The sequence below is a fragment of the Lupinus angustifolius genome, chromosome LG17, assembly GCF_001865875.1.
Source record: "Lupinus angustifolius cultivar Tanjil chromosome LG17, LupAngTanjil_v1.0, whole genome shotgun sequence".
NCBI lineage: Eukaryota > Viridiplantae > Streptophyta > Magnoliopsida > Fabales > Fabaceae > Lupinus > Lupinus angustifolius.
This window is the reverse complement of record NC_032025.1, coordinates 7,656,254-7,673,486: the sequence shown is the minus strand read 5'-3', so window position 1 is coordinate 7,673,486 and position 17,233 is coordinate 7,656,254. Positions and strand designations below refer to the sequence as shown.

Here is a 17,233-nt window from a genome sequence, read left to right as displayed (position 1 = left end):
AAAAATTTGAACATGATATATCATTTATCATTTTTTGTAATACTTATATTTACAAGTCAATAGTAATTAAACTTTAATTTACAACTAATTCATGTTACTCACAAGAAATGACATACATGACCTATAAGCTAATTATTAATAAATAAAGTATCATTTGAATTGGATGACAAATTATTATTAATAAAGTAATTGATGTTAAATTTTTTATGTTTACATTGAATAAGGATTTATAGAAAGATATCTTATTAAAAAATTTCCCATATGGTGTAGATATTAATTTCTATAATAATAAGAGTTCAATATTTATTTTTAGTCAATATAAATATTTGTATGCAATATATCAACTTATTTATATTACTTATATTTAAAAATTAATAATAATTAAATTTTAATTATAAATAATATAAAAAATTCGCGTCTCACAGAATTGTTTTCAATACCCAATTATAATAACAATCTTAATGAATAAGATTTTTAAGTTGCCTAAAACAATGACCACTTAGAACACAAAAGATTGCATGTTTTTTCGTGTCAACGAGGTAACATCATAATTACATTCCTTACCTCTTTACATTCTTTCTTCTCACTTTCTCTTTTCTGTCTCTCTCTTAGTTACAAGACTCTGCATTCAAAATACAAAAAAACTCTTTCACAACGCAAAATCTCTATTACTTGAACTAACTTATATCACAATGCAGGTTGGTTTTTATTTTTCATTTTTCACCTAAACTTCTGCTACTTCCTCTTTTTCAATTCAAAATCCAATTTTTTTTTTCATTTTCTTATTCTATTTCGAACCTTACTCTGTTTTCTCTTTCTGGGTATCCCAGACAAGGACGGTTCAAGTGAAGCAACTTTCAGATCTAGCTAGTGAGAGAGAGATTCATGATTTCTTTTCCTTTTCTGGTGAAATTGATCACATTGAAATTCTAAGGTGGGTAATTTCTTTACCAAATTTCTTATTTTTGTGCTTCATTGAATTCAATTTTAATTATGGGGTGTTCTTAGTTTTGATATTGATGATATTATTCTTTTTATTATGATATAAAATCTATGCAGTGTCACTATATAGTTTTTTATATTGTCCGCCTATGGTAAATCTATGGTGAATGAGCGTAAAAACACTTACATAGATGTTAAATCTTTTTTTGGTTAGGTTTAATGTTATTAAATCAAAATAAAACAAACATAGTAGAGCAGTGGAGGGTATAAGTTTAAAGTATGCATTAATTTGTTTTTCTTTTGTAACATGAACATAAACTGAAAATTTTGTGCTTTAGGATTTGAACTTGTGCTATATTGCCTTTATATTGAAACAATCTGCGTTGAATTCAGCTCTTGAAATTGCAGCTTTTTTCACTTTTTTTACTTAATTTTGTGTCTGTTTGTTGCAGTGAACATGGGAAGTCGAAGACTGCATTTGTGACATTTAAAGACTCCAAAGCACTTGAAATTGCACTATTATTATCAGTAATGTCTCTTTTCTTTTTATTCTTTTTAAGTGGAGTTGTGGTAAATTGTCAAGTTTGATTTGTGACCAATGGAGAAATGAGGACTTTGTAAGGTCCAACTGATAGCAGATCTTCTGGCGTTCTTGTTTTTAGCTTTGTTTTAAGTTTAAGATTGGATTTCGGTTGGTTCGTTATGGAAATCAGAAAGTGATGTTTGTAACATAATTTAGTTTGTTGTATCTATTTTATGTTCAACATTGATGGTTGCTTTTTCGGAATTGGACATGCTGAAAAGCATGATTGGAAAGTGTTAGGATTTCACATCCCACCATATAGATGGTTAGGAAAAATCACTTATATGGTATTATCATGGGGAAACTAGGTTTCTGAAGGGGATTTATTCCACTAAAAACAGATCACCTTACCTCAAAGTAAATTAAGGAAATAAGAGAGTGATATGTAGCCGATTGAGGTGTAAGTTAGATAAACCTGAAATATGTTGCTGTAGCTGTACGTAAATTTACCTTGTATTTTTAGTTTATCAAGCTTTATGCTAGCATTGTAATTTGAAAGGGCCGATTTCATATGATTAGATTACAAATTACAAAGCCTAACTTTTTATACATCAGGAGGGCTATATTTCCTCAACAGTGTCTATTTGTATTTCGTTATTAATATTGAGTCAAATTACTTTCCCTCTATGCACTTTTATCTTTTGTCATGATCATATTTGGTATTAATATTGAGGTGGGAACTTACTCATCTTTTACAAGCTGTTGGACTTTTTGGCTTGTGTATGTGACACTTTTGTTGTCTTTCTTTTAGGGAGCAACAATAATAGACCAGATTGTGAATATAACTCCAGTTGAGAACTATGTACCAAATCGTGACATACAGGTAATTATACCAAGAACTTCCGCAATATGTATGCACATATTGCTGTGAAATTTGGAACTTATTAAGTGCAATTTATGCAGGATGTAAGTGTGGTGGATAATGCCCCAAGTGTTTTTCCTTCTCAAAATGTCTCATTGAATAGTGAGGTAAAAACCAAAATCCTGATTTAAGATTTTGCATAGTATACCAGTCTTGCATGTATACTTGTGTGTTTTAAATATACTAGAAAACTTCGGTAAGTACTAGAACTGTTCAAATTGTGTTTTTCTGCTTATGTTTATGGTTTGCTGTACTAAATCTCTTTCAGGATGACAAAGCCAGCCCCATCAATGGAAGAGTGTACATCAGTAAAGCTCAAGATGTAGTTACAAATATGCTGGCAAAAGGTTCGGCAATAAGGCAAGATGCCGTGAACAAAGCTAAAGCATTTGATGAAAAGCATCAGTTGACCGCTAATGCATCTGCAAAGGTTGTTTCTTTTGACAAGCTGTCAGAAAAGCTGACTGTTGGCATTTCGGTAGTGAAAGAGAAGGTGAAGTCCGTGGATGAGCGGCTTCGTGTTTCAGATAAAACAAAGGCTGCTATATTCGCAGCTGAAAGGAAGTTGAATAATACTGGATCAGCTGTCAAAACAAGCAGGTGTGGTTGAATGTGATGCATAATCTTCATTGCAGGCCCTGCACTTGGATTTCTATATTTAATTGTAATGATTTGTTAGTTGGATCCAATAGAGACAATACCATGCATAAAGAAAAGAAACTTACATGTTTTACAAGGATGCATTGGATCATGCCCATATCAGTAATTGGATATTATCCCGATGTTGACGATAAAATGAATGCTTGTTAATGGCTTGCGCTTTGTCTTTTGCAGATATGTGGCTGCTGGAACATCATGGTTAAACGATGCTTTTGACAAGGTAGCACGGGCTGGACATGTCGCTGGTACCAAAACTAGAGAGAAGTTTCATTTGGCTTTTCCGAACTTCACAGCCAAGGTTAGTTATGCTCTTGCAGTGTCACTCTGAACATAGAAGAAAATTTTAAAGCTGCAATGTGTTGTGTTAGTTTCATTTTGATCATTTGAATGTTTAAGGAGAACATATATTAAGTGGAATGTAGCCCCGAGGAATCACCTTGTTTTGTGGAGCGGCATGACCTAAATTGTGATCACCTGGGCTGTATCCAAACCTCGGCAGCTGCACAATTCCCCCCTTCGGTTCCCTGTCAAAAACTTCAACTAAATTGTCATGTTCGGTTGATTCGATCCTCGTGTCATAACATGATTTCATTTATTGATGCAGGAACCTTTGGCCGCTGCATAGGCTGGAATTTTGGTAACCAGTAGTCATTTCATCAGATCTGTTAAGAGGTGTTGTGTGTAAAGCAATTTAGTCTTTCAAAGCTAGCGCCACTTCCTTTTTCCTTCAACAGTTAGATGCATGAAGCAAGAATGGTGATTCAATTTAATCCTAATTTTTTTGTATTCTTTTTGTGACTGCACTGACTGGTATTTTAGTTGTTGCTCTGTAATTTAGAATTGGTAATTTTGGGCTTTTCTTACTTTTAGTGAAAAGGCGAAATCATATAAGTGATGCAACTCTATTTTTTCATTTTTCTTTTCCATGTTAAAAATATTACCTGGCAATGTAAGAAAGTCTTCCATCTTGTTCTTTCCGAGATTTCTACTATAAATTATTATCTTGCATGCACGTATCGTTTTAGAGATTAGTTTACAATCATAACGTTGTACCAAAAAAACTCATTAGTTGAGTCAACCAATGAAGGCGTTTTAGTAAATATTAAATAGTGATGTAAGGCTGTTCTAGTAAATAATGATGTAAGGCTGTTCTAGTAAATAATAATGTAAGGCTATTCTAGTAAATAGTGATGTATCGTTTTAAACAAGATTTTGAAATAGAAGAAAAATTCATGAGTTCAGTCAACCATACAACTTTTGAATATTGAATATACTCTAAACGAGAATCTTTACGACACTCCATCCGAAATAATGGAAATTTGTGTACCTCTTTTGACCATTATAATGATGGCTGTGGGGTAATCTTAGGATAATAATACGCAGACAAATATGAAGATTTAAATTATTGCTTTATTAAGTTTGAATTTGTGTTCCGTATAATTTACTACAGTTTTATACTTTTTTTCTTTTCTTTTTTGGTTGGCTTCAAGCCTTCAACAGTCTTTATCTGATATTTGGTCGAAGTATGATTAATTCTACTCGGACATAAATATTGATTAAGTGCCCAATGTTTATCCCCTACTCGGACATAAATATTGATTAAGTCTGATTTTTGAACCTGACCTAAACCCTATGAGACCTGACTATATTTGGACCTGATCATGATTAGACTATATCCGGATAAGCGAGTACAGTCGGGTCTTATTTATCTCTAATGGGGGAATATTTTGTCCGGTCTTTACCTTGTTTCTGGATGGGTTTCGGTTTTTGATCCCTATATATGTTGGTGCAAAACCGGTTCTGCGAACATTACTAATCATAGTGTTTTTATGAATAAAAAGGATTAAATTTAAATAGGAAAGATGAGAATGATGCAATCTAACTGTGGTTATTATCAGTGTTTAGATGATGAGTTGTTTGCTATTTGTGTGTCTCCAACTTTGACTTTGTATTGAAATAACTTACATGTATTATCTATTAATTTAATCGCACTAATCAATAATAAGTGATTAACCAAATATGTGATGATATAATCTATCATAAGGACATAGTGTTCACGATTAACAGATCATATCTAAAAGTACACTATAAAAACATTGGGCACTTGATATAACGCTAAAATGTTACAATGTCTAGTAAGTTAAGCTATCTCCCTAGACTATATTAAAAATGAAAAGAATATATATTTCATTCATTGAATGAATTTGATAGATCGAAATATTGAATCAAATTGAATTACAAAGAAACTAACCAACATATTATATAGAAAATACAAGAAATTTAACTCTACCTGACTCCTAACTAACTAAATTATTTTACATATGTTTTAATCATAAAAATTGATTTAAAGTTATTACTTGTTATACAAGGTAAGTGAGTTTAAACTAAGTATTACCCAATACAATATAAACCAACATATATATTAACACCCCCTTGACCATCCAATGAGAAGTTAAGTAATATTAATGGAATGACATCTAAAGGCTAAGCATCCGATAAGGAACAAAGTCATCTATTGAATCAACATCCAAAGGCTTAATTGTCCAACGAGGCAATAATTTAGAGATTTTAAGGAAGTTAATATGGACTATTTGATTTTGCTTGAATGCTCAAGATTAAAAGAAGTAATTGTGTCCTATTAACTAATTTTAAATTTTAATTATCCATGTATGGTTGTAAGTAGAGGTGTCAAAACGGGCAGCGACTGGCCCGCCAAACCCTGAAAATTTATAAGGTTTGGTTATTATTTTAGGCACTTTTTATTGAATCTAGACTTTTTTTAGCTCGATCGGACCGAACTATATTATAATCAGGTTCAGGTCAGGCTTACCCGGGCGGGTTCTGGCTACCTCATTTTCTTTATTTTTATAATCTTTTTTTGGACCTTTGACATAGTAATAAGCCTTACGTAAAAATTATCTTACAAAATAATTTATAATTAATATTGTGTTATGAATTTTGAATAAAAAATAGAGTGATGTCTATAACATAAATATTTATAAATTATAGTGTTATAATGTTAAGTATTATTTTATTTTTCCTATATTGCATAATATCACTTTAATCATAATAACAAAATAGTGTATTAAATCAAATAAGAAGACATTAAACAACATAGATTTCACATTTCATTTCTTGATTTTGTATTTAATTAGATTTAACTTCTACAACAAAAACATAATAAAGAAAATAAATTTTACAATAAAACTAAAAGGCAACATAATCGTTTACCTAGAAAACTTCACACAACCAAATTTAACATAATACTTCACACTAAAAGTATTGATAAATAACATACAAATGATCTTCATAATGAAAGTAAAGAATAACGATCATATATTATGATGTTGATTATACTTTTGACATATAGTTCATCCTAAACTTGAGTCTATATTATCATTACTATAAATCAAAGTGATAATATTTTCACAGTATCCAAATGTTTATATATTAAAGTGAAGTTACAAATTATATTGTGTTAGCGAGTGAGAGTCCAATAAAAATAAGAGATTTAGCATGAATTATGTTAAAAATCATATATGTGGACTTGACATCACATTTAACTCAAACACAAGACATTAAATCTATAAGTTTGGTTGCATTGGACATAACAAGTGTGTTAAAAAGTTATACATTAATATTAAATGATATATCAATATATTAAATAAATTTAATATTTTAAATTTTAAATAAATATTTTTTAGTATTATGCTGATCGGCCCGCCACAACCCACAACCTACTTAGGGTAGATTTTCACTACAATTTGATATGCATAAATTGTATCTGGGCTTTTTAGTCTGGTCCAGTTTAGCCCAAACCCGATGTGGTCTAGCCTCAACCCGTCCTGGTAGCCTGTTTTTTGACGCCTCTAATTATAAGACCTAAATTTATTATTTTCATAGTTTTTATATGAGAATTGTTTTAACTTGTGACATTCTATTTATATATATATATATAATATTTTCTCTATGCATATCAAATGTTTAAATAAACTAAATGATAAAGAATTAGATGCAGTAAACTATAAGCAACAAAGTTAAGAATTCTAGAAGAAGAGAAAAATTACTAAATAATACTTTTCATAGCTATTTCATAAACATCAAGTTCCTATATAGCATCAACATCTAATTTTAGGTTAGATAAGTACTGGGCTTGGGCTTAACAATTCTGGCCCAAGGGAAATAAAATATTGAATTAACATAATTAATTAAAATTATAATTCTTCCTCATAATCAGCCATGCAGATGGGCTTCTGCCTAGTCCTCTTGGTTTGGGCTGGAAATGCCAACTCCTCATCAAGTAATGGGTCTCTATCATTGTCATCATCTTGAAAATTAACATTGTCCTCAAGATTAGGGACTTGGATATCTCCTGGGCCAACTGATTTTCCTGAGTAGGGGCAAAAAATTTTGAAGCTGCTAGTTGTAGAACAACTGTCTCCTAGAGGCGGTGTTGGACCCTTGCAACTTTGATGAGGCATACAATTATCTTGCACTAAAGTGTGGAACTAATAGTTGAAAATAGGGATGGCAAAAAACCCGACCCTTAGATACTCGTGGAAATACCCACAACGCATCCCACAATAATAGCTTATGGGTGGGAGTGGTTTTGTGATACTCGCCCCACTAGTATCCGCAAATTTATAAATTATATATTTATTATTATTTTAAGATTATATATCATATACTTTATTATTATTATTTCATAATAAATTACACATTTTGACTATAATCATAAATTTATCATATAAATATTATATTATGTATGTAACATTTATTCTTACATATTGATTATTAAAAATTATATAAATATATAATTTAAACTAAAAACATGTTGGGTACCCGCAAATATCCGATACCTACACGAATACCCACAAATATTACGGATTCGAACACAGGAAAACACTATCCATACTCTTTGCCATTCCGAGTTGAAAAGGATTTTGCACCAATTCAGTTGTGGGATCTGACTGTTCACCTTAAATTCGTGTGGGATATTGTGCATTTAGAGTGTACTTTGAATTTGCAGGTAAGGGTAGATTTTGGGAAGTGGAATGCATAAAGTTGGGGCCCTCATCATAGATACATTGTATTTAGACAATTTTTCAATGGACAAAGGAGGGTTTTGGTCCATGGGTAATAAATGTATGCTGTAATTGGTTAAAAAAATATATTTAAATTAAAATTTTAATAATTAATTATTTTTCTAGCCAATTATAAGCAGTGATACATTGAGTGATACATTTTTATGGGACAACAGATATCCACCCGTTTTGTGTCAGTGGAGCATTAGTAGGTGTACAAGTTAACTCATCCAAGGGTGCATGTTCATGAACCGAATCCGACGGTGTGGATTGAACCGTTTGGATATGAGGGTTGTTAAGTGGTATTATGTCTTTAGCCAAGTACTTGTTATGCCTATTTCCTTATTTTCTTTGTAACACCCCCACATTCCTCTGCTTCCGTGGGTTTTCATTCTGCTCCTTCTCACTCTCTTCTTTTCCCAAGCCAAAAACACAACGCTCGACCCCATTTTATTTCCTTCGTTCTAGTAATTTCATTCTTCTTTTTAGTGTTCAAAATATTACCTATCAATTTAAGAAAGACTTCCATCTTGTTCTTTTCGAGATTTCTACTAGAAGTTATTATCATGCATACACGTATTCTGTTTTAGAGATTAGTTACTTATTATAGGGTTGTGCAAAAAAAATAAAAAAACTCATGAGTTGAGTCAACCGATGAAGGCGTTTTAGTAAATAGTGATGTAAGGCTGCTCTAGTAAATAGTGATTTAAGGCTATTCTAGTAAATAGTGATGTATTCGTTTTAAACAAGATTTTGAAGTAGAAGAAAAATTCATTAGTTCAGTCAGCCATACAACATAGTGATGTTGGCTTCAATGGTATTGATATGAAATTATTTCTAATAAAATATACAAAATAGTCCTATACATATTTAAGGATGTTCAATTTTGTCATTTATTTATAGATTTGCTTTGATTCTTCATTTTTTTCGAAAGTTTCAATTTGATCTTTTCATCATAACATCAAAATTTGTTAGAACTTCTTGAGATTAGGGGTGGCAATACGGGCCAGCCCGGCCTGAAGCGCCTTTGGCCCGTCAGAATATGGGCTAGCCCGCCTTTGACCCATCAGAATATGAGCTGGCTCAGCCCGACCCATATTTGGCAGGGCTGGTAGGTCGGTGGGCTGGCCTGTTTTGTTTCTTTTCAAAACACACATTAAAGCTTTTAGAGAAAAATAAATAATTCAAATAATTCATAAATGTCTTTTAAAACAAAAAATCACAAACAAAAGACACAATCTCATAATAACATATTGCATTAGTACAAAACTTGTAAATTCTAAACAACAAATCACCACAGTCTTAAACTTTTAGACTCTTAGTTCACAATAGAGCTTATAACTCCTAAGTTTTAAAAAGTGTATAAGAATCAAAACTATTATATTATAAATCAATCACAATAAAGTATATATATTACTCAATTTAATTTGAATTCGACTACATTAAAAATATAAATTGAAACTCAATCGAATTCAACTAATTTTACAAAAGGAATCAAAATCAGTAGTTCTGTTTGAGTTTCCAATTTTCCATTTCCATTAATTAAATGTTTAAATTTGATTCAAACACCTCTAATTGTCAGTGAAACTTCACCTTTATCTGATAACAAATACAATAATTGGATAAGAGTGAAGATAATAGATAACTACATAAAGAGATATTAAATGTTCACTTTACAAAGAGAAAGAAGAATTATATGTTTAAGCATCCAAACATAAGTTAAAATTGTAAAAGTTTAATCTTAATTGCAATGAGCAACATGATAGACAAATTAGACAAATGAAATTTAATCTTAATGTTGGCTCGCCGGGCCAGCCCGGCCCGACCCTCCATGGCCCGTCTAAAAAACGGATTTCCAAAACTGGTTGAATATGTGCTTTTGGGCTAAAACACTTAGCTCGGCCCGCTAAAAACACCTATCCGAATGGGCTGGCATGTGGGGCCAAGCCCATTTTTTCATCCCTACCTGAGATATTCTCCCTTTGTTGAATTTAGAAAAATGTCATTGGAATCCAGGAAAAAATTAATTTATGCACGTGTCGGTGGAATCTAGTCTAGTGCAGGATAGGATCTAAATTTCACGTATTGAATCTAACTAAAGTCTAGCCATTGCCAAACCTATTTCAACCTCTAGAGCTCTATCACATCATCATTCATCTTCAATCAATAACTAAAGCACTATAGCCAACGTGAGAGATGAGACCTAGGGGTGGATATGGCATTATCGGACCTTAAATATTAGTTGGGTCATTTTTTTTGAAGGTGAGTCTAGTTCTAAATTTGAAGCTAAATCGATTATAAATGTTGATCAGGTCAACTTTTGAATACGAACTGTACATGATTAAATATAATGCATACTCAATTTAGATAAAGTATTTTCAGTATTACTTATTATTATATAATTTGACATATAAAACGATATATATATATATATACATATATATGATTAACTATATATATATATGATAAAAATTAGACAATTAATGATATTATCAGACAAAAATGTGTCATTACTTTGTACTCAAATACATACATGATGAATGAGTAATCATGGGCCATATCGGACCCGATCATGTTTGTCCCCTGATTGGCCCTTAATATTGACTAGGTCTGATTTTTGAACACGAATTCATCCCTAGATCCTACGAGGCTTGACCATATTCAAGTCTGATCATGATCAGGTCATACCATATGAGTGGACAGGGTTGGATCCTGCTTACCCCTTAATGAAGACAATATCTTGTCCAGTCTTTACCTTCTTTCTGCATGGGTTTCGATTTTTGATCCCTATATATGTTTGCTGTAAAAACGGTTCTGCAAGCATTACTAATCATATTGTTTTTATGAACAAAAAAAGATTAAATTTAGAGTTTAAAATTTATGCACTGATCGCGTAAAGTTTTTTATACTGTCAACACATTATCCATCATTGATTAATATTATTTTTGTTTGAGAGTCAATGATGGTTAATAAATCAATGGGTGATGATCTGCTGACAGTATAAAAAATAGTTATATTGTCTATTCTTTACTGTTAAGAGTGGATGAACAGAAGCTGAGGATGGATGGTCGGAAGCTGATGATGGATGGTCGGTAGATTTTGGGAGATCAGGTAACTTGGTCGAATTGTCATCTGGACCCGCCGGGGGAGGTACCTGAAAAGGTTCTCCGACGTTCAAGTCAGTAGAGTATTCTAGAGAGATAATGGAGTAAATAAGAGAGAAGTTAGAGCAATAGGTATAGCAATAAATGTGGGAATGAGAAGTAAATTATGCTCCTTGTGTGGTCTCTTCTATTTATAGAACTTAAGAGGTGCTGAGATAGCATCTGGTCATTGGCTAGCTTTTAACGGGTACAAGGGACGTACCCTGGTCGTCCTTGCTTGACCTGTGGATCTTCCCCTGTTAATTTATCAGGGGCATATAGAATGTTCAGGCGGCGTGACAAGTGGTTTGTTGCCTGACATTGATGGCGGGTCAGCGATGCATTAAATGGTATGTTAACGGTACATTAAATAGCATGCATGAGGTACATTAAATAGCATGTTAGAGGCCTTAATGTCGCATCAGGAGCATTTATTGCATCTGCCACATGTGGACTCATCCGAGGCGAACGACGAGGACATGTGGAGTACTGCACGGGGTACTTGGGCAGAAGGGGGCAGCCCGAGGATACCGGGCTAATAGATTCTTTGGGATTGATAGCGCGGGTATGACCATGCTGTAACAGTTGGATCCAGTCTATTAGGCCGGTCAAAGACGACCGAGCTAGTAGACTCTATGGGGTTGACAGTCTGAGTGTGACCGGGCTGGAACAATTGCCTCCAGTCTATTAGGCCATTCAGAGACGACCAGACTAGTAGACTTTATGGGGTTGACAGTCCGAGTATGATCGGACTAGAACAGTTGTCCCTAGTCTGCTAGGCCGGTCAGATTCGACCGAGCTGGTAGACTCTATGGGGTTGACATTGCGGGTATAACCAGACTGATAGACTTGGATCATTCTGATTTGGCGCAATGAGATAAGGCTAGGGTTTCTAGGTAAGTATAAGGTAGGTCATAATGGCTAAGGGTTTTGGGTGATGGCCTGTAAACACACGAGTGTTAATGTCTGGATTATTTCAAAACTATCATGGGATTACTGGTTATTTTGGGTGATGATTTCTATATTGTCATTCATACATGATTGTGAAAGTTAGACATAATACTTGTTTGAGGAGAAGAAAGAGATAAGCTTGAAGGGATTTGATGACTATGAAATTATGCTACATTTGTATTGTATTTAACTTGCATTTTAGGACATAATTAGGACTTGAAGATTGTTTTTAGCTTTTATTTCTCTTTGTTCGGGTTGAGCGGACGTTATTGGCTATGTTGTGAAGTTTGAATGGATTGAAGCCAAAAATAGTAGAGGTTGGGTGCAAGAAGATGGAATTTGGTGCTGAGGCCATGCGAAGACAAATTGAAGGGCCAAAAGAAGTCATCTTGGAGGCTGGATCGAAGAGAAGCAACTTGAAGTGATGGCGCCATGATCCACGGCCAGGCCATGTCCCATACCCATGGCCTTAGATGACATATTTCCTATTTTTTAGATTCTTATATTTTTTTTGTTAGGCTTAGCACAACCATTTTTAATTAGGATAAATAAGAGTTCTCCCTCAAGAATGGAACATACTTTATATGATGGAAATTATGAAAGTAACAGACCTCTCAACTATGTCCCTTCCTGCTTTACTTTGTAAGCTTAAGGAACATGAAATGGAGTATGGACGACTTAAACAACATGTAGAAACCAACATTTCTCTAAAAATTGATACATCAAAGGTAAAATAAGTGGAAGAACTTCATGAAGAATATATTTTTGATTCATATGAATTTGATGAAGACAATTTGGAGCAATTAGTAAGAAAGTTTGGAAATTACTTAATGACGAAACAAGGCTTTAGGAAGTTTCAAACTCGAGAAAAAAATCCTATGGAAGAATGATGAGAAAAAGAAAATACAAAACAATCTTAAGGCCAAGAATAGTATTACTTTTGCATTGTCGTATGATGAGTGTTTCTCAATGTGTTAGTGCTAAAGCTATGTGGGATACTTTGAAGGTTACACACGAGGGAGTAAAGCGTGTTAGTTTGAATACACTAATGCATGAAAATACACGAGGGAGTAAAGCGTGTTAGTTTGAATACACTAATGCATGAAAATGAATTGTTTCACGTGCTTTTAATTGAAAATATTAATAATGTCAAAAAAAGTTTCTCTCATATTATAACAAATGATTAATTAACTAATAAAGTGTTAAAATATCTTCATAGGACTTGGCAACCCAATATGATGACAATTATGAAGGCAACAGACTTCTCAACTATGTCCCTTGCTACTTTAATTTGTAAGCTTAAGGAATATGAAATGGAGCATGAACGACTTAAACAATATGGGGAAACCAATATTTCTCTAAAAATCGCTACATCAAAGGTAAAATAAGTTGAAGAACTTCATGAAGAATATATTTTTGATTCATGGGAATTTGATGAAGACAATTTGGGACAATTTGTAAGAAAGTTTGGAAATTACCTAATGAAGAAAGAAGGCTTTAGGAAGTTTCAAACTCGATAAAAAAATCCTATGGAAGAATGATGAGAAAAGGAAAATACAAAACAATCTTAAGGCCAAGAATAATATTACTTTTGCATTGTCTTATGATGAGAGTTTCTCAATATGTTAATGCTAAAGTTATGTGGGATACTTTGAAGGTTATATACGAGGGAGTAAAGCCTGTTAGATTGAATACACTAATGCATGAAAATGAATTATTTCACGTGATTTTAAATGTAAATATCAATAATGTCAAGAAAGGTTTCTCTTATATTGTTACAAATGATGATTAACTAACAAGGTGTTAAAATATCTTGATAGAACTTGGCAACCCAATATAATGGCAATTATGAAAGCAACGGACCTCTCAATTATGTCCCTTGCTACTTTATTTTGGTAGCTTAAGGAACATGTAATGGAGCATGGACAACTTCAACAACATGTGGAAACCAATATTTCTCTAAAAGTCGCTACGTCAAAAGTAAAATAAGTGGAAGAACGTCATGGAAAATATATTTTGATTCATCCGAATTTGATGAAGACAATGTGGGACAATTAGTTAGAAATTTTGGAAATTACCTAATGCAGAAAGAAGGATTTTGGAAGTTTCAAACTCGAGAAAAATAGATTGAAGTAGAAGGAACAATAACTCTTCTCATGACAAATTTACATGCTATGGGTGTGACAAATAAGGGCACATAAAGTTCATGTATCCTGATTACCTAAAAAATAATGATAAGGATAAAAGGCTTATAAAGGAATATGAGAGAAGAGGTATGAATGCCTACATAGTGTGGGGTAATGGAAAAGATAATTTCTCAAGTGTTAAGCTTTACATCATGACACAATGCGATTACAAATCAAGCAACAATGAGGTTAACGATATCAATTCCAATAATCATCCTTCTTATGATCAATATTTTGATGCTTATGTATAAATGCATGAAGAGAAATAAAATTGCTAGAATTAACATGGAAAAAAGGTTGATTTTGATGCCTCAAAAGAAGTCAAAGGAACTTCAAGCTCAAATAGATGAATTAAATCTCTAAAATAAAACGGTAGAAATTATATATGCTAATTTTATATGTAATAGTGCATCTAAAAAGGTAGTTTGTCCTACTTGTGAAAAATGCAAGCATATAGAAAAGGAAAATAATGATTTGAAGAAATCACTTGCAAGTTTCACAATGGAAAAATAAAACTTGAATATCTTGCTTGGAAACAAAAAAGAGTATGAGAAATAGATTCAGACCAGGATACAACACTCATTGTTAGAAAAATGTGCCATATAGAAAATTAGTGGTGCATTCTTATGATAACCAAAACTCATCATCTACTTGTTTCTATTGTAGCATTGATGGATACATATCTTACTCATGTAATGTTCAATAATATTGTGTTCAAATGGTAATTATATGTGGATATTAAATAGGCAAAATCCCACTACTAAATCAAATGGGCCCACAACAACTTTTGTGCCTAAATCCTTAAATTAACTTTAATTTATAGGTATGCCTCAAGATCCATGGTCCTTATTAGTCTCTTGATTGTGGGTGTTTAATGCGCATGATGAGCGACAAAGGAAATGCTTTTGAATTGTCTTTACAAAAAAAAGATCATGTCATATATAGAGACAACAACAAAGATAAAATATTTGGAGTCAGCAAAATTGGTAATGTTTCTAACATCTTAATTGAAAACATTCTTTTATGTGTAAGGTTTAGAATACAATCTTTTGAGTATTAGCTAACATTATGATAAAGGAAATTAAATTATTTTTTACTTAAATGTTTGTGTGATTAAGGGCAATATGCATAACATAATAATATTTGAAAGTCATAGAGTTAATAAAACCTATATGGCTGATTTGAATGATATTACATCTTTGGATGTTAATTACTTGACTTATAAGGAACGGGAAAATGATATTAGCTTAAAAGAATTGTTCATATAATTATAAATCATCTCAATAAACTTATTTCAAAAGACTTAATAGTTTGCTTACCAAGAATAAAATTTCAAGTTGATAGAACACTACGCCAGAATAACAAAACAACATCGCTTAAAATTGTCATTTAACAACGCTTTTGTGGCGTTTTCTATGTGAGCGTAGTACTACATAAGGTTATATTCAACAACGCTTCTTGTAGCACTGTAGAAAGTAGACATTTAACAACACTCACTGAATCAAGCGTTGTTAAATGTCTACTTTCTAAATCAGACAATATCTCTCCAGACATTCTATCAAACACATGACAAGCATGTCCAACTCTACCACATTTACAATAGATTTTTTAAATCAACCACGACTTCAACTACATTAAACCTGAACAGATTTCAATATTATAAAATAACATATGAATAATGAGATCTTATGTAAATTGTTCATTCTTTTTCCTCCAATGTTCACCATAGCCAAAAATCTAGAACACCATAGCTGCATAACTTCACAACAAATAAAGATCACACTATTAGCAGAGGCGGAGGTTCCTAAGGACAGGTGGGGGCAACTGCCCCCCCTGAAATTTTTTTAAAAATTAGAAAATAAGTAATATTAATAAAATATGTTTGACCTAAACTTGGGTGTTTAAATTAAATCCTAATTTCTTATTTTGGACGGCACACAAGAGGCACACAAAAGCCACACATTATCACTTTTATCATTATTCTATTCAGTATTCACACAACAACACAATATAGAACCAACATCTCACTATCCTACTTAATATTCATCACTATTCATGCTATAGCAAAAGCTGTACAGAAACAGTCCATAACAACAATAATTTGCAGGTGCGTTTTTTCACCAATATATTCTTTATGTTATATTCATATTTCCTCAATTGATGACTAATATTGCAATCTCATTACTCCATATTGGGGTATAATTATTGACATTGTTGATACATTTAGCATTTTTGTTATGACAAACACAACGTTTTTATAGCCACACTCAGATTCTCTAATAATTTGATTTTCTAATGATTAATTATATGATTAATTTCAGGTTAATGAAATTACCTAAAAACGTAAAATGTCTAAGCATAAAAAAATTGATTCCTATTTTAAAAGGAAACCTTCTGATAAAGATAATGAAGATGATATAGCTTCGATATCTTTACCCCAACAAAATTCTTCATTTGGTCAAGTAGTTCAACCAGATCAGCAACCTTCAAAGGTTCAAAAGGTATCAATAGGTGAACATGATATTAATTCTTTAGAACGTGATCCTGGATAACGACCTCAAATTTGGGAATATCTAGTGAATCAAAGAGATGAAATTCGGAGAGCTTATCTAAATTGGGGACCATATCAATATGATGTTGAAGATTATCCATTAAATAAAGATAAAAATCAAAGACGATTTCAATCCACATGGCTCAAAATGTTTCCTTCATGGTTAGAGTACTCTATAGTGAATGATGCTGCTTATTGTTTACCTTGCTATTTATTCAGTAATAAACCAAGCGCACAGGCTGAATCTGATGTCTTTACTAGAAAAGGATTT

At 32.4% G+C, this 17,233-nt stretch overlaps 1 protein-coding gene across 4 annotated transcripts; it reads left to right on the top strand.

Moving 5' to 3' along the window:
* Window positions 556–3,958, top strand: LOC109330581 (binding partner of ACD11 1-like). Of its 4 annotated transcripts, none has more exons than XM_019564817.1 (8): window positions 556–698; window positions 822–934; window positions 1,395–1,470; window positions 2,277–2,348; window positions 2,429–2,494; window positions 2,656–2,987; window positions 3,222–3,345; window positions 3,652–3,958. In XM_019564817.1, the coding sequence occupies exons 1-8, from the start codon at window positions 693–695 to the stop codon at window positions 3,670–3,672; spliced, it is 810 nt and encodes a 269-aa protein (XP_019420362.1). In that variant the 5' UTR covers window positions 556–692; the 3' UTR covers window positions 3,673–3,958. The 4 variants fall into 4 exon arrangements, with proteins under 4 accessions (XP_019420362.1, XP_019420363.1, XP_019420364.1 ...); XM_019564818.1 differs by having other exon boundaries at window positions 558–698; window positions 831–934; XM_019564819.1 differs by lacking the exon at window positions 2,429–2,494 and having other exon boundaries at window positions 558–698.